The following is a 15,709-nucleotide window of genomic DNA, read 5'->3' as shown; positions in this document are numbered from 1 at the left end:
ACCAGTCCTAAATAAATATGCAGTGGTTAATGATGCTCCTGAGTCAGAATTCTTCCATCTTTAATGCATAAATGTGAAATCTGGCCTTGCCTGTGTTCTTGGGGAACCACCAAAGATTCAACGTTGCACGGTTTCACATTTGTGAATCTCTGTATCTATATGTGAGAATTCAAGAATTGGACAAGAATCTTGCATCATTTCATGCAGTCAATGTGGACACATGGACCTTGTTTCAGAAAGGACTAAATTCATTCATTCATTTCGCAAAGCTTTTTTTTTTATTAATTTAATAAACTTTGAATCTATCAGGAAATGTTGAAAAAGTGCTTTTCAAAAGCTGCTGGACTCTCACAGCTGAATCTGTGATTCAGGAAATTTAATGAAACAGTGTTGCGCATTTATGAAACTTTTAATTTGTTTGGAAGTCACACTGGGCTGTCTTCCCCTCAGCACCCAGAGTGATAGTGACAGCATAAGAAAATAGATGTTTAAAACAATATTAACGTGACAGTTTTTCCTCCACAACTAATCAAATCTTACATTTTACTGCAGTGATAAAATGTTTCCCTTTTAGTTTGCGAGTATTTCGACGATACGACTTTTTCACCGCTAGAGAGCGCAGCTGAGCACAGGGCGTCCGCGAAACAAAGAGCCATCCCACTTGACAGCTGATTTCTTGAACAGCATCTTGTGAGATAAACTTCTGTAATGCTGATGTTTGCAGATTATCGCATAAAAGATTGGAAATCTAATAGTAAAAAAAAAAAAAAAAAAAAAAGCCAGCTTATGTTTTGTGCAGATTTAATAATGTGTTAAAGATGTACTTAAATACATGTTTAAACAGTCACTAGGTTAGCTGAAAAGTATTTTATCTCCAATTGACTGCAAAAAAAAAATGTGCCATGTACAACTAAAAGAAATTCAGTCGTGCATAAAATCACACTTCCTTTGTTCCACATCGCAGATAATGAATTCAATCACCCAGCTTGCAAAGGTAAGGTGAAGCACTGTAAGGTTTGGTCTGTTCCTGGCTCCTGGGATGTTAACGGTGGTGCGTTTCAGCAGTCTCGGTACATTCACAAGCGAGAGGTTCAAATAACGCCACCCAAAAATAACCAAACATCCAAATTGATTCACTGAGAGATGTTGAAATAAATTAAAAAGAAGAGAGAAAGAACATAAGATGATTTTGTTTGCTACATGCCAATAGTTTGATTTTTTTTTTTCCTAGCCCCAATTGTAATAAAGCCACACTGTAATTCATTGGATGTGCCATTTGATCATAATAAAACATACTTGGACTTGCATTTGGTGAATCCGTGTTTAATCTTCGGTATCATATGATATTCATACAAGTATTTTTTACTGCAGTGCCACTAAAAGAGGATGATTCTTATCAATGGTTTTTCCATTGTTCTCTCATTTGCGGTCAGTTTCTTCAGATTATCCGACAGTGTTGTCAGCTACATGATGAAATATTTAAAGGTCGTGCTCTGAGTAACACTTGAAGTGATGCGATGGACGACAATGTCTGCTCGACTGGGAGGGGTACGCTTCAGGAGAGAGGTCGTGGGGCCTTGCAGGCTTCGTCCTCCATCCAGATTTTGCACCGGCAGCTCCCGGATCAACCTGCCAGGGCAGCGGCCTCATCAAGGGCCTCCTGCCCCGCCGGTTCCCCCTCCAGATGTGGATGACTCCGTCTCTTCTTCATCTGTCTGATACCAACAGTTTTAGTGTTTTACTCTTTTGTTCTTAGCTGTGTTTTCTACCTTGTCAGATTGTTTTTGTCCCCTTCCAAATAAGGTAACAACTCTATATGGATGCTTTTTTAAAAACATTTATTTCTGATTATTTTCTTCCTGGAGGCTCTAAAACATCCTTAGGGTTCTATTGACTATTTAAAGATGCATATCAGCTGCAATGGAATTTGGATTTTTTTTTTTTTTTTTTTTTTTTTTAAATCTGAAAACGTCCATATTATGCGACCTTTAAGTTGAAAGAGACCGAACCTTTATTCGAGTCTTCATTACATCTAAACATGTTCTTTTCTTTTCTTTTTTTCATCGAAACTCTAAATTGTGATTTAATTACATTTCTCACGCAGGTCGAGGTGCTACTTACTTGATGCAGACACGAGAACTCACGCAAGTCGCGTCTAGTTTCAGGTAGCTGTGTGTATCTCACGCTGCGAGCGTGCGTGCGTGCGTGCGTGCATACAGCCTGCGTCCCTCTCGTGCAGCTCGCTCGGGGTTGAGTGTCGCTTTAAGAAGGAGGTGGGCAGCGCGGCGATGACGCAGAAGTCATCGTGAAGAGATGCAACAAAAAGTCCAGCCCGGAGCCAGCGTGTGTGTGTCGGCTTGCTGTGCTCGCGCCGTGAGGATCGTTGTGCAGGCAACCCAAGAGCGAGTCCCCGTGGAGCGCGCGAGGAAAGGCTGCGTGCAAGAGCAACACGAATAATCTTGAAACATACGTTTCTGAGGGTGCGGGGGGGGGGAAAGACAAGACACACTTATTATTATTATTATTATTATTATTATTATTATTATTATTATTATTATTATGAGACATTAAAGTGTCCAGTGAAAGAGGGGGAAGGAAGTGCATTCATTCACTTTGGACGGACCGAGTGGAGCCCAGTTTGGGGGGCGGAGGGGGGGTGTGGGGGGGGCGCGAGAGCAGCAGCACCTCCAGTCACACTTTTGATGCGTCCCGGTCGCATCATGCCACAGCTGCGCGCGCTGTGCACGCTCCTCTTCTTTTTCTCCTTCTCCTTCTCCTTCTTCTCGGCGCCCGTCGCGACGTACAACTTCAACGAGAGCATAGAAGTGGTGGCGTTCCTGCCGCAGAACACCACCTACCTGTTCTCCCGCGCCAGGGTCGCGCCGGCCATCCTGTACGCCCAGCAGCGGCTGGCGGCGGTGGCGGCGGCGGGCGGCCGCTTCTCCGGCTTCCACTTCAACGTCCACTACGAGGACTCGGACTGCGTCAACGTCGCGACGTTCGCCCTGGTGGACCGCTGGTGCGGCCAGAAGCCCGACCTCATCCTGGGTCCCGTGTGCGAGTACGAGGCGGCGCCGGTGGTGCGGCTGGCGTCCCACTGGGACATCCCGGTCATCTCGCCCGGCGCGCTCGCCGCCTCCTTCAGCGACAAGTCCGGCGAGTACTCGCGTCTGACGCGCGTCGCGCCGTCCTACGTGAAGATGGCAGAGACGTTCGCGGCGATGTTCGAGCACTTCAGCTGGACGAGCGCGCTGCTGATCTTCGAGGACGACAAGGAGGAGAGGAACTGCTACTTCACCCTCGAGGGGGTCTACCACCTGATGGCCGACTACCACGTGAAGACGTACTCTTTCCACCACGGGAGCCGCCTCGAGATGGAGAACGTCATCAAGGACGTCCACGACACTGAAGGTATTGTTGTTGTTGTTGTTGTTGTTGTTGTTGTTGTTGTTGTTGTTGTTGTTGTTGTTGTTGTATTGGCTATTTAAACATGCAAGTCTAATCTAATAGAACTTGGAAAATAAAATAAAATAAAAAATAAGTTAATAATAAGTTGAAAGGGACCAAGCCTGTATTCGATTATTATTATTAGTAGTAGTAGTAGTAGTAGTATTATTAGTATTATTATTATTATCATTATTATGTCAGACCACTTTCCATGCAGGTACATCATGATCATGTCGGCATGAACGATCGTGTCCTTGCCTAGAAGGGAAAGGCTTCGAACACCAAGGGTGTTAGAAGTTGTATATATGCTGCGTTTGTTAGTTAGATGGTCTACAATCAGGGGTGGGCAAACTTTTTGACTGGCGGGGCCACAGTGGGTTTTTAAACTTTGACAGAGGGGCCGCAGCAGGCGCAGATGGATGGGGTATTTTGGTGACCCGCCTCATAGGGGAGAAGAATATCTCATGGGATATGTAGAGATATGTAGTTTAATGTCTAATAAAAAAAAAAAAAAGAACAAAAGTGTGACAACAAAACATGTGTCTTTAAAACCCCACGTGTTTAGCTCTTTATTGAAATGACTCTTGAAACATTGGGGGGAAAAACGGGTCGAAATGCAGCATTTTATGACTTACTCACGTGAAGTAAGTTTTGTCAAGTTCGCTGGGCCGGACTAAAAAGCTTAGCGGGGTGCAAGCCGCCCCCGGGTTGGACCTTGCCATGCCTGGTCTACATAGAAAGATATAGATCATGAGATACAAATCTGATCGATTCTCAAGAGCAATTGCTGGCACAGCACACTGGATTGCAATAAGCAGGATAAAAGTCGTGTTTGGTTTTTTTTTGTTTTTTTTATCAAATATATGTTTTGATCACTTGGACGTGTTCTTGTTTTCCATGGAAAAACACTGTATTAGGAAATGTAGTAAATTAACAAGATATGCTGACAATTTCAGAGTTAGAAACGATGGCTTTTATGAAAATGGTCAAATGTGCTCTTCAGACTTTGCCTTCATGAAGAGCCACGTTTTACATCGGTTGCAGCCTGGCCGACCTGAGGCATTCTATAGCTGCCAGCTTTTCAAGGTAATCTGATGATTGATTCCACTCCCCCCCCCCCCCCCCCCCCCACCCCCACAAGATGGTCCGGTTTGATGCAGTTGCTCTGAGCTTCTCGCACAGCAACTCAGCAGGGTGTCAACGGGGGGAGACTCTGCTGCCTCCAACCCATTAGTCAGAATTCTGCTTGACGCTGCTGCCACCACGTTTGAAATCCACTCCTGGGCACTTCTTCCGTCATCTTCACATTTCCCCAGCGTCTCACAAATGTTTTTCTGTTTAATCCAAAGACCTCCTGCCAGTCGTTCAACGTCCATCATCTGTGCTCACGTCAGTTCTTTCCTTTTGTTGGCCAATCTGAGATATGGCTTTTTCTTGGTAATTCTGCAATGAAGTCCAGCGTCCTGAACTCACTGTTGGCTGTAGAAGGGACACCATTGTTTCACAGTTGCTATTTTGTGCAGCTGCCAGTTGGTCATAAACTACAAGCTCTCAGATCTTTTTCTTCTTGCACTGCTGTGCATCTGGGGCTAGTACACCTTTTACTGTTGGTGTTTGGGCCAGCATGTTCTCTAAAGGGAGTAGTTTAGGAGTTGTTGTTTTTTTTTTAGGAGTTCTAACGTTGAATAGCCTTCCTCTCTAAGTACAACAATTAGACTCAGTGGTCTCCATAGAAAGTTTTTTTTCTTTTCTTTCTTTGAGCCTGTAAACAAATGACAAACTGCTGATGCTTCAGACACAGAACCAAGCTAAAGAAGCCATGCGCACTAAATTGCAGAAATTTTCAGCTAACACAATTCCAACATCACTTATTTACTGTTACTAACAATGGCAATCTTTGCTCTTACGGCACCGTCAGATATGTAAGTATGGCATATTTCACTTTACCCGAGACTGTTCTGGTAATGTTCAGAAAATATGAATGAGGACTGAACAGCAAGGGTCTCCAGTACGCTTTATTAAGATATACTCACAATGTTATTTGTCAGCAGAGTGATTCAAATACAGAGATCACAATCCAGGCAAAAGTTCAGTTTTCAAAGTAGATTTTTTTTTACACCAATTTACTAAAAGTGCTGAAAAAAGTGCCCAATAAAATAATCAGGAATACAATGTGTGTTTTGTGGATCCAAGCTGTTCCCTTCTGTGAGCAGGCAAAGGCAGAGCAGCCGCAGGATGTCCACAAAGTGCTCCGGCAAACAATGTTAATATTGCGTTCATCTAAAATTGTGTTAAAGTTAAAATTTACAACATGTAGTCGGCAAGCGTCAAGCAGTGTCTACGTAACGCTAGCTAATGTAGCGTTAGCGTCTTGCCTCAGAGCCAACGTGCTAGTTACATGTGTCACATGTCTGACTTGCACGTGCTGTTGACACACCACTTTAGCATATTGACTGTAAGAAGAAGCTTGTAATGGCACGCTTGCCTAGTTAAGGGTAGCTAAGCTATGATTGGTCGGTAGCTGATCCAAGGCGGGGTTTATCGAAGGGTCAACTGTCAAAAGAGTTTTGTAATAATCAAATAGCCAAATGAAAATTATTAAATTGGATTAGCAGCCACACCAGGAGATTAATGCAGACGACTGACAGTTGTTGGTAATGGGACTTTATGCAAAGTTCTTTAAAAATCACCTGATTGATTTTAATTGTTGGTGAAATGGACACAATTGTTTGTGAATTGCATGAAAATATGTTCATTAGGAAAACAAAGGCTTTTCTTTGGAAAATTAAGACATTTGCAAGTGACAGAACAAGAAGGAAGTTGTAATTATTGCCTAATTTAGTTTTTACTTTAACATTTATCAAATACAAATCAAATACAATGAAATCCATAGAAATAAAACCACAATCATGGTTTAGAAAATGAGGGGATATTCCTTCCTTTCCATGCAACAACTTACCATACACTTTCAATTAGAGGGGAGAATAGTGTCTCATGTGATAAACTGTAGTCTGTAGGCTGAGTCTGTAGAGTTGCTGTATCAAACAGCCACACACAAACACACACACACACACACACACACACGCGCGCGCAATGCATATGTGTATACTTGTTTACTTTAAACAGATCAATTTAACAACATACAACTTTGTTTAACGAGTAATCCTAATGGAAAAATCTGCACAATAGTCCAGTATTTGCAAATACTCTAACAAGCAAGGACTCAAACACACTGTGGGCACTCAGTATATGTGAGCCACAGGCTGCCTCATTCCTCACTTAATTTGTAACTACCATCAGTGCCTTAGCAAAAAAGAAAAAAAAAAAAAAACAGAAGTTTTGAAATATTGCTGGCTGCAAGTGCTGGCCCATGGACTGACTCGCAGAGCATACACAGGGCCAGTAGTGTGTGTGTAGAGCCCAGTGTAATTAAAGAGTGCTATAGTGCTCGCAGGACTGAGGTGAAGTTTGTCCCACTGACTCAAGGGATATTTCAGGAGGGGGGTGTTTAAGTGACAGAGTTCTGAGGAATGTTCCAGCAAGACTCGAAATCTTTCTTATTAACATAGATGCTGGATTCCATGTGTTTCAATAGCAACACGTGGCTTTGCCTATATATTTTTTCTTTTTTTTTTTTTTCTTTACCTTTTTCCAAGAGTGCTCTTTGTTAAAGAGCTTTATATACGATAACTCCTATGGCCTGACAGCTGTTATGGCCTTCGTCCTTCTACCTCACTCCTCTCTGTTGTTGGGTTTTCTACTGTTTTCTGAGGCCTATGTGTGTCTCTCCAACCCCCGAAACCACACCTTCATTGACTTCAGTCAATACTGAGAGCTGGCCTCTCTCTTGCTTTAGCCCTTTATTAGCCTTTATTATTGTGTGGTGGCCAATTGGTGTGGCAGGAGAAGCAGTGACCAATGGGTCGGCAGCAATTAAAGGCATCCGATCAGGAGCTCTGAGAGCCCCGCAGAGACGTTGCCACACCTCCTTTACCCCCCAACCAGCTCATGCATTCCAATCGACCAACCTTTGTGTGTTCATTTAAAATTGAGTGCTGTGTACAGCAGCGTTTCTCAACTGGTGGGTCGCGACCCAATAGGTGGTCGCAGAGCTGTTTTGATTGGATCGTGGCTCTGTGGGCAGTTTCCCACACACACACATGTATGTATGTGTGTATATATATATATATTTATATGTATATATACAGTATATATATGTATGTATATATATGTATACATATATATGTAAGTATGTGTATATATATATGTATGTATGTATATATGTATACATATACAGTATATGTATGTATGTGTATATACATATATATATATATATATATATATATATAAATATATATATATATACATATGTACGTGTATATATGTATGTATATATATATATATATATATATATATATATATATATATATATATATATATACATATATATATATATACATATATATATATACATATATATATATATATATATATATATATATATATATATATATATATACATATATATAGTTCTATACATATATAAATATATGTATATATAGTTGGAGAGAGAGAGAAGTTGGGCATTTATTTTGCAGGACACACAATTCAACTCAATGATATCAATAATTTATTCACTAGACATGATAGATAGTGGGACAGCGTTTTTATTTTAGTGAAAAATATTTTTGTGTAAATTTGGTCGTGACTTCATGATAATGAAAAAAAATGTGGGTCCTTAGACTCCACCAGTTGAGAACCGCGGGTGTACAGTATGTTAGTCAGCTTTTCTTTACTTTTTTTTTTTTATACATGTCTTGTCCAGTTATTATAGCACGAGTCGATATATGTTTTAATCTGTATATAAGTTTGTAGGTAACGCAGCCATTGCTTCGTGGTTGCAGTAGTTCAGGCTGCAGCCTCACATCTACAACGTCCTGGGTTCAGACTCTTGTCGGCCACCCGGAAGGATCTTTTCTCTGGACTCTTTGCATGTTTTCTGGTGTTTCTTTGCTTTGATTTCCTCCCAACATCCAAACCTGCATATCAGTCACATATCAGGTCGTCCCAAATGTGGCTGCACGGTCAGTCACAGGGGCTTGGTACTAAGTCTCCACCATTCAGTCACTCACCCAATTAGATTGTACAAGTACTGAACTGAAGTGGACTTCCCCTCTTCAGTTTTATTTTCAAAAGCGTTTGATTGAACACATTTTATTTGATATTTCTAAATGGTGACTGTTTTTGTCTCTGTGTCATGTGTTTTTCAGTGGTGATCATGTGCATGGGAGCTGACGAGATCAGAGAAATCATGCTGGCTGCTCACAGGCGACATTTAACCAATGGCAATCATATCTTCTTCAACATTGATCTCTTCAACGCCTCCTCTTATGGTAAATTCAATATGTTACTGAAGATTCAAACGTATTTTTTCACGTTGTATTGTTGTCAGTTATATTCTTTACATAATATTACGCATTGTATTTATAGTAAGAACTGGTAGGAATAAAGAGTCCTTCCATTTTCTTGAGGAAATATCTCACATCTTCTGTCTCTCAAAACGTACATTTTTAGGTGATGGCTCGTGGAAAAGAGGCGATGAATATGACAATGATGCTAAGCAAGCCTATGCATCCCTCAACACCGTGACCCTGCTTAGGACAGTCAAACCTGAGTATGAAAACTTTTCCATGGAAATGAAAAAATCCATCAGAAAAGCTGGGTTAAGTGACTGCAAAGACTGTGAAAGTGTATGTATGTCTGAGCTTTTAAATATATATCAAACTAATCCAAAAAACTGTGTGTACCATCATCTGTGATTATTACAATATTTATAAGTCTTGTATACATACATATCAGTGCTCGGAAGACATCTCCATCAACTTCACGTTTATTTCATTTACTCACAAATGTGTTTCAGCTTTGACAGTTGGAAACTAACCAAACTAAACTAAGCCTGGGGGGTCTACTTTTAAGCCCTGAAAAGAGCCTCGACCAAAGAGATTGTAGCTGTTGATAATATGAGGTCAGCTGTTGCAGTGAATTATCACTGACATTTAACAACACGCTTACCGTCTGCATTTTGACATTTTCAACAAATCAAATGCCACAAGGTCATAGAGTTAAAACATCTTTGTACAGTTTTAATTAAACCATAAAATATCCTGGCAGGTCACAAGTAGAGTAGTTTTGGAAAACACTTTTTTCAACATTTTTTTTTTTGGTATGAATTACATTTAGTCCAGTTATACATGAATTATTACGATAACATTACACTAAGCTCCTTATGTGGAAACTGGTAGGTACAGTGTCACTGCGGAGGCCAGTGTGTGTGTGTGTGTGTGTGTTTTGTTGTAGATTTCATATGTCAAGCTTGGGAAATAATGCACATTTCTGCACTATACTTTTGACTATATTTATTGATTTTTTTTTTTTTCCATGAAATGTTTCCACACTTCAAATGCATTTGATTTGGTATTTTGAGAACCCATGTGGGGTGTCACAAGTGAGCAATGACAAGGGTTTGAGGGTTTCTTTCCAACATGGGGTCTTTCTATGCTGTGTAGATCCTCAGAAACTCTGTCTTGCTCCCATGATCCAAACAAATCTACATCAGGGTAATTGGTGTGAGTTAATGTGAAATTGCACTGTCTCTCTTTGGTGGCCTTGGGATGAATTGGCAACTTGTCCAGGGGTGTACCTCACCTTCACCCCAAAACAGCTAGAATAAGCTGTAGCTCCCCTGTGATGGGGAGCACAGGATAGGCAGTGATAGAAAAAGGATGGATGGATGGATCGATAAAGCTTAACTCAGTAAATCAAAAGCTTCTTGTTTAAAAATAAAAATAAAAATGCTATTTTCACTTTTTTTTTAAAAAAACAAATTCAAGATGGACTTGGACTTGGTTTAATGCACTAATATTTGCCAGGAGAGAACCATGAGGTCCTTGCTTGCTGCCACCAGACTCAACGTTCAAACAATCCATTTGCATGTTTGTTTGTTTTTTTTTAATTATGACTTAGGAATTAAAGGCCCAAAGAAAGTTTGAGCCCCAAGCGACAATGTGGTAATCAACAATTCCAGTTTGTTAAAGTTGCTTCCTCTTATATCGTACTTTAGGTCAACATATTTGTTGAGGGATTCCATGACGCCATGTTTCTTTATGCCATTGCCTTACATGAAGCCATGAAAAATGGACACAGTAAGAAGAATGGAACGGAGATCACCTCATACATGCGGAACAGAACTTTTGAAGGTACAACACTTGGTTCAATCTGAATATAACTGCCTAAGATCAGTTGCTATGTTCAAAGCATTTGATATAAATGTTTCACTTTAAACTGTTGAGTTGGATTTAGCAACTTGAAGATGCCATTGAAATGCCCAAGGATACCAGAGTCCTATATATTTTATACACAGATTTACAACACCACTTACAACTGAATCCTGGTCATGGCGAAGGCCTGATCAGTGACGTTGTATATTGTCAGACATGGAGACAAATACGACAATAAAACAATAATTTTCCTGGTTCAGCTGAGACAATGCAGGTGATTGGCTGCTTGTAAAATGAGGCAGGATGTCCCTCAGTGTTCTCACCACATAAATGATCTGACTGCTATGCCTCCTATAGAAGGTCTCTGGTCAAATGCAGAAAAATAATTTCCCCGAGGGGACCATTAGAGTAACTTCATTAGCAGCTGACATTTCAAGATAATTGGTAATTGGTGAAGCCTGCTTTTCTGAGCGTGATCAAAAGACGAAACACAGTTAGTTCACTGGACATCTATTATATATCTAAGCCAGTGGTTCTCAACTGGTGGAGTCTCATTTTTCCTCATCACAAAGTTGTGACCCAAATTTATTCCACAAGAATAAAAACGCTAGCCCGCTTTCTATCATGTCTAGCGAATGAATTATTAAATTGAAGCGTGTGTACTGCTACATAAATGCCCAACATTTTATTTATAAATATGTAGATTTTAAAATCACTTTTTTCAAAATAAAAAATAAAAAAAGGGAAACTGCCCACAAAGTTGCGACCCAATCAAAACAGCTCCGTGACCCACTTTTGCGTTGCAACCCATCAGTTGAAAAACGCTGATCTAAGCCATATTTAGACTGCTAGCCATTTTGAATTTGGATTCATAATCTGTTAAAAAAAAATATATATATATATATATTGGTCCAATTCAAAAAGTTGACTTTATTATTTCTGCTGTCGGGCAGGAATTGCTGGACAGGTGTCCATTGATGGCAACGGTGACAGAATTGGAGATTTTTCTTTGATGGCAATGACAAATGCAAAGGAGGGAACCTACGAGGTAAGGAGAAGCCAACGATTTAAATTCCACTCACCTTGATCAAGTTTCCGATTGCAACCAATGTCAATGTTTACTTGCATCCTTTCCTTGTACACCAAACCACAGGTGGTGGCCAACTACTTTGGTGCAAATGGAACTTTCCAGGCACTGCCTGCCTTCAGCACCAAACATTTCACATTAAAGGGAGGATATAAACCACCTCCAGAGACACCAGACAAATCATGTAAATGAACATTATTTTTCCATACAGGTATTTCCGACACATTATGTATGTCATTAATTGTGTTTTTTTTTTTTTTTAAACAGGTGATCTCGGCATCTCTGCTGTGACAGGAATTATAGTAGGGGCCTTCCTGGGAGTTTCGATGCTTATTATATTCTACTTTTTTAGGCAAGTATATGTATTTCTCTCAAAGATTGACTTAATGACTTAAATTGTATCAACAGGGAATTCATCTGTGAACTGCCATGAGCATAAATAGGTATAAACAGCTGTCTGGTGCACGTAAGGCTCATTTCTAATGGGCATCAACAGTGCACCACTGTCATAAATTTATAGTGAAATTCATTGCGAAAAATATCTTTTTCGTCATTCCGCAGAAAAAACTATAAAATTACCATTGAGCGTCGCACACAAAGCGAAGACTGTGACGTCGGGAAGCACCGGCAGCTGCGGGAGGACTCCATCAGATCCATCACCTCAACTTAATCACCAGCGCACCCTTCCAAGAAAAGCCCACTCCTCAGTCTGACCAAAGACCTGTCAGTGGACCAGCGCTCTTGTAAAAGAAAAAAAGGAATGAGACGGCGTCACTTTCTACTCTTTTAGTGTGAAATTTTCTGTAACTCAGGATGGTTTGAACGGTCACACTGCACCACTAATTGGGATTTCCCCTCTGTTCTCACAATGTACATATCATAGGCCATAGTGTTGTTTGTTTTTATAAGCGCGTTTAACTCGTAAAATATATATTTTTTTATGTCGACATGCTGGTTTCAATGAATGTGAATGCACAAACACTATAGGCACTAGAGGTGCATCAACTAGTCAGGCAGGTTAGAGCTTAGATTTGCATTGACGTTAGAAAAGATTGGAGGAGTTGGAAAAGGAATTGGTTACCCCTGGTAACAAGCTACTAATTATTGTAAGGTCACTGGATGAGTGCAGACTAGGAAGCAACGTCTCAGACACGCATTCCTTCAAAGAGGAATCACCACATCACCACATCGCAAAAGGACACATCGCAATCAAGTATTAGGAGTCATATATTCACGTACAATACTATGACATCTTATATTGGCAAATATTATTGCAGAAAAAAATCATTTCTAACTTAAAGCTTTTTATCCATTTTCTCTTGAACTTCTGGCATTATTTGAGACATCTACTTTCAAGTGCAACTATACTACAAAGAGCTTATGAATTTATAAGCTGCAGCACATGTACTGTCACTATATCTTTTGGTCAAAGTCTCAACTTTTGTCATGGTTGGTCTGTAATTTGTTGCCTTTCGAAAAAAAAAAATCGCTAAAATACATTTCCATCATTGACCACTGATAGATGACAGTCATATTTCTGTTCCAGAGCAATTCAGCTATCTTGGCATCGCATGACAAAGGTCTTTTTTTTTGTCCACTTAGTTTTGTTCACACAAATGCAAAACACTGCCAAATATTTACTCAATTTTAGAAAAGATTATGTATTTTACAAACGGTTGTGTTTGTAGTCGTGGAATATTCATATAACTATAGTTAATATTTTTGTGTTACAGTGCCAGTGAGAAATGTTTTATTAACAGTTGAACTATTTTAGAAAACAGTTCAGTTTCCTTTGATTAAAATTAACTATTGGAGTCTGTCATCGAATTTCCCATGCAGTAAGCACAATGAATTTCTCTTTGGGCCCATAAAAAGATGTAATCATTAAATTTTTGATGTGAAGTATTTGGTAGACCAGTGACTTCGAGATGACTTCTATGCTGACATTCTGTATTTATTTTATTTTTTTGTTATTTATATTAATAAACGTTCATTAACATTTGATTACATTGTGTTTCAGCATTTAACTTTATGATACTGTTTTTCTGTGACTGCTTGAATGAAAGTGTTCAGATTCACATGGTTTCCTGTACGGCCCACAATTCTGACTACACCCTTAAATAACATCCAAAATTGTGAAGCAGTTGATTTTTTTTGCGAGTCCCAATGTAACAGGACATTAACAAGGGCTCTTCTGCACAGGTCGATGCTGTTGCCTTTTCACTCGTCTTGGCAAAACATCTTGTACTTCACAAATGGAAATCTTGTTAGTGTAGTGCGGATAACACAATTAAGACCATTGTGGATGCTATACACAAGCTGGAGAGCACCACAACACGAGATGCACTCAATTTAACAAGTGACTCCAGTTGCTGTAAGCCTGGAGAGTTGCTTATCAACTCTTATCAATACTATCTTTACTTTACACCATTTGATGTTCAAGTTATACTCAAAGTGAAAATATTATAAGTATCGTTACTGAATGAACAAACAGCTCCAGTGCTCTAGTACTCAATTTACAATAATCTGCCTCTAATAAAGCAGTTGAGGAAATGTGCATCACACTACATTGAAAATGTTATAGTGTAAGACAATGAACGCTTAACCTACGTAGGCCTTTCGCTTAAAGGGCATCACAGGCCAACACAAATAATAATTTGCACTGCAGTGTAAATGTCGAGTAGTTAGTCATTGTAATTCTAGTGATAGCAGCTAAACTTGCAAAGTGGAGAGCAGTCCAGGTTTGCTTTGCCCCATTTGCAGGTGGAAAAGGTTCCCCTTACGGATTTGATAAGCATTTCATAAGTTCTCTGCAGGCTGTGGGGACCTCTGAAAGTGTCAGCCAAATTGGATCCCATCATCCAGATTTTTTGTCCATGTGTAGTCTATGGGATATTGAATAACTTGCTGTTATTGCATGCTGGTCTCCCAGATTCCAGTTTGCTGGAGAAGGGCATTCTGAGTTGGCAGCAGTTTTTCCATTCTCCAACACAAAAGCTCTCTTCTTTTCTGGTTACTGGAAGCTGAAGGACTGGATTTGTCATGCAGGATACCAGTCAGTCTCTGAAGGGTCCGGAACTGCTGCGATTCCACATCCAATTGCTGGGCGTTTGGCAAGAGAAACAAATATTTCAGTAGCATCATCATAGACATGCCAGGTCCTCCAAACTGACATCTCACCCTTACTACTGAATGCAGATGTTGTGTCAGAAACTGAGGAAGCACGAAACACGAGTAAGGATTAAGTTCTTTCCTGTCCTAGGCTATGCATATGCTATTGATAAGGTAAAATCTGTACTTTTTCCCTCTGCCATAAGCAACCCAAACATCAGCCAGAGGCTGCATTCAATGTCATCAGTGTCCAGAGTCAAACAGTCTTTGCTCCCTGCGCCATGACATGCTCAAGATGAACCACAATCATAGCATCTGCTTCCTCGTGATTACAACAGCCCATGGTGATGCCAGATCCAAAGAGAGATACAGCTTGCCCTGATGGGATATACAAGGCCTTGTCTGCGGGCCAGATGAACTCTTCAGTCTTGCATGTCAAGAAGGCAAATAGCGCTGTCTTGTTCATAGGATCTCGAAAAAATCCACCCATTTGCCTGGCAGTTTTGTTTGGCCTTTCCAGCAAACTCCCTGACCTTTCTTTCCTCCTGCGCACTCCTTCAAACTGTCTGGGATGTATGTGTCCCATACGATGTCTAACCTCTCCGTATCTTGTAGCCACCTCTGCAGGTATGAAAACATGAGCTGCATACATAATCAATTGTGCTAACAGTACAAGTGGACAGGCAGTGGACAATGGCCGCTCCATCCATGTGAAATTTTCCAAAGTCAGTGAGGGAAGGAGGACAGGACTGCACTTCATATGCAAAGAATTAATTCAAATCACTGT

General features: G+C 40.3%; 1 protein-coding gene across 1 annotated transcript; it reads left to right on the top strand.

The window, feature by feature from the left end:
• The first annotated feature begins 2,681 nt into the window (after positions 1-2,681).
• Positions 2,682-13,820, top strand: npr3 (natriuretic peptide receptor 3). The gene is made up of 8 exons (XM_076047136.1): positions 2,682-3,411; positions 8,718-8,840; positions 9,022-9,197; positions 10,568-10,703; positions 11,678-11,772; positions 11,878-11,995; positions 12,079-12,163; positions 12,373-13,820. Exons 1-8 carry the CDS (start codon positions 2,703-2,705, stop codon positions 12,479-12,481), a joined length of 1,551 nt encoding a protein of 516 aa, XP_075903251.1. The 5' UTR covers positions 2,682-2,702; the 3' UTR covers positions 12,482-13,820.
• Positions 13,821-15,709: the final 1,889 nt, after the last annotated feature.

The sequence above is a fragment of the Nelusetta ayraudi genome, unplaced genomic scaffold (genome assembly GCF_046127955.1).
Source record: "Nelusetta ayraudi isolate G7.1 ecotype Tasmania unplaced genomic scaffold, CSIRO-AGI_Nayr_v1 ptg000092l, whole genome shotgun sequence".
Lineage (NCBI taxonomy): Eukaryota > Metazoa > Chordata > Actinopteri > Tetraodontiformes > Monacanthidae > Nelusetta > Nelusetta ayraudi.
Note: the sequence above shows the minus strand (reverse complement) of the source record. Positions and strands in the feature narration are given on the sequence as shown.

Coding starts and splice junctions, on each gene's coding strand:
- npr3 (XM_076047136.1), top strand. CDS start 2,703: ATGCGTCCCGGTCGCATCATGCCACAGCTGCGCGCGCTGTGCACGCTC. Junction 3,412..8,717: donor GGACGTCCACGACACTGAAG/GTATTGTTGTTG, acceptor TGTGTTTTTCAG/TGGTGATCATGTGCATGGGA. Junction 11,996..12,078: donor AGAGACACCAGACAAATCAT/GTAAATGAACAT, acceptor TTTTTTAAACAG/GTGATCTCGGCATCTCTGCT.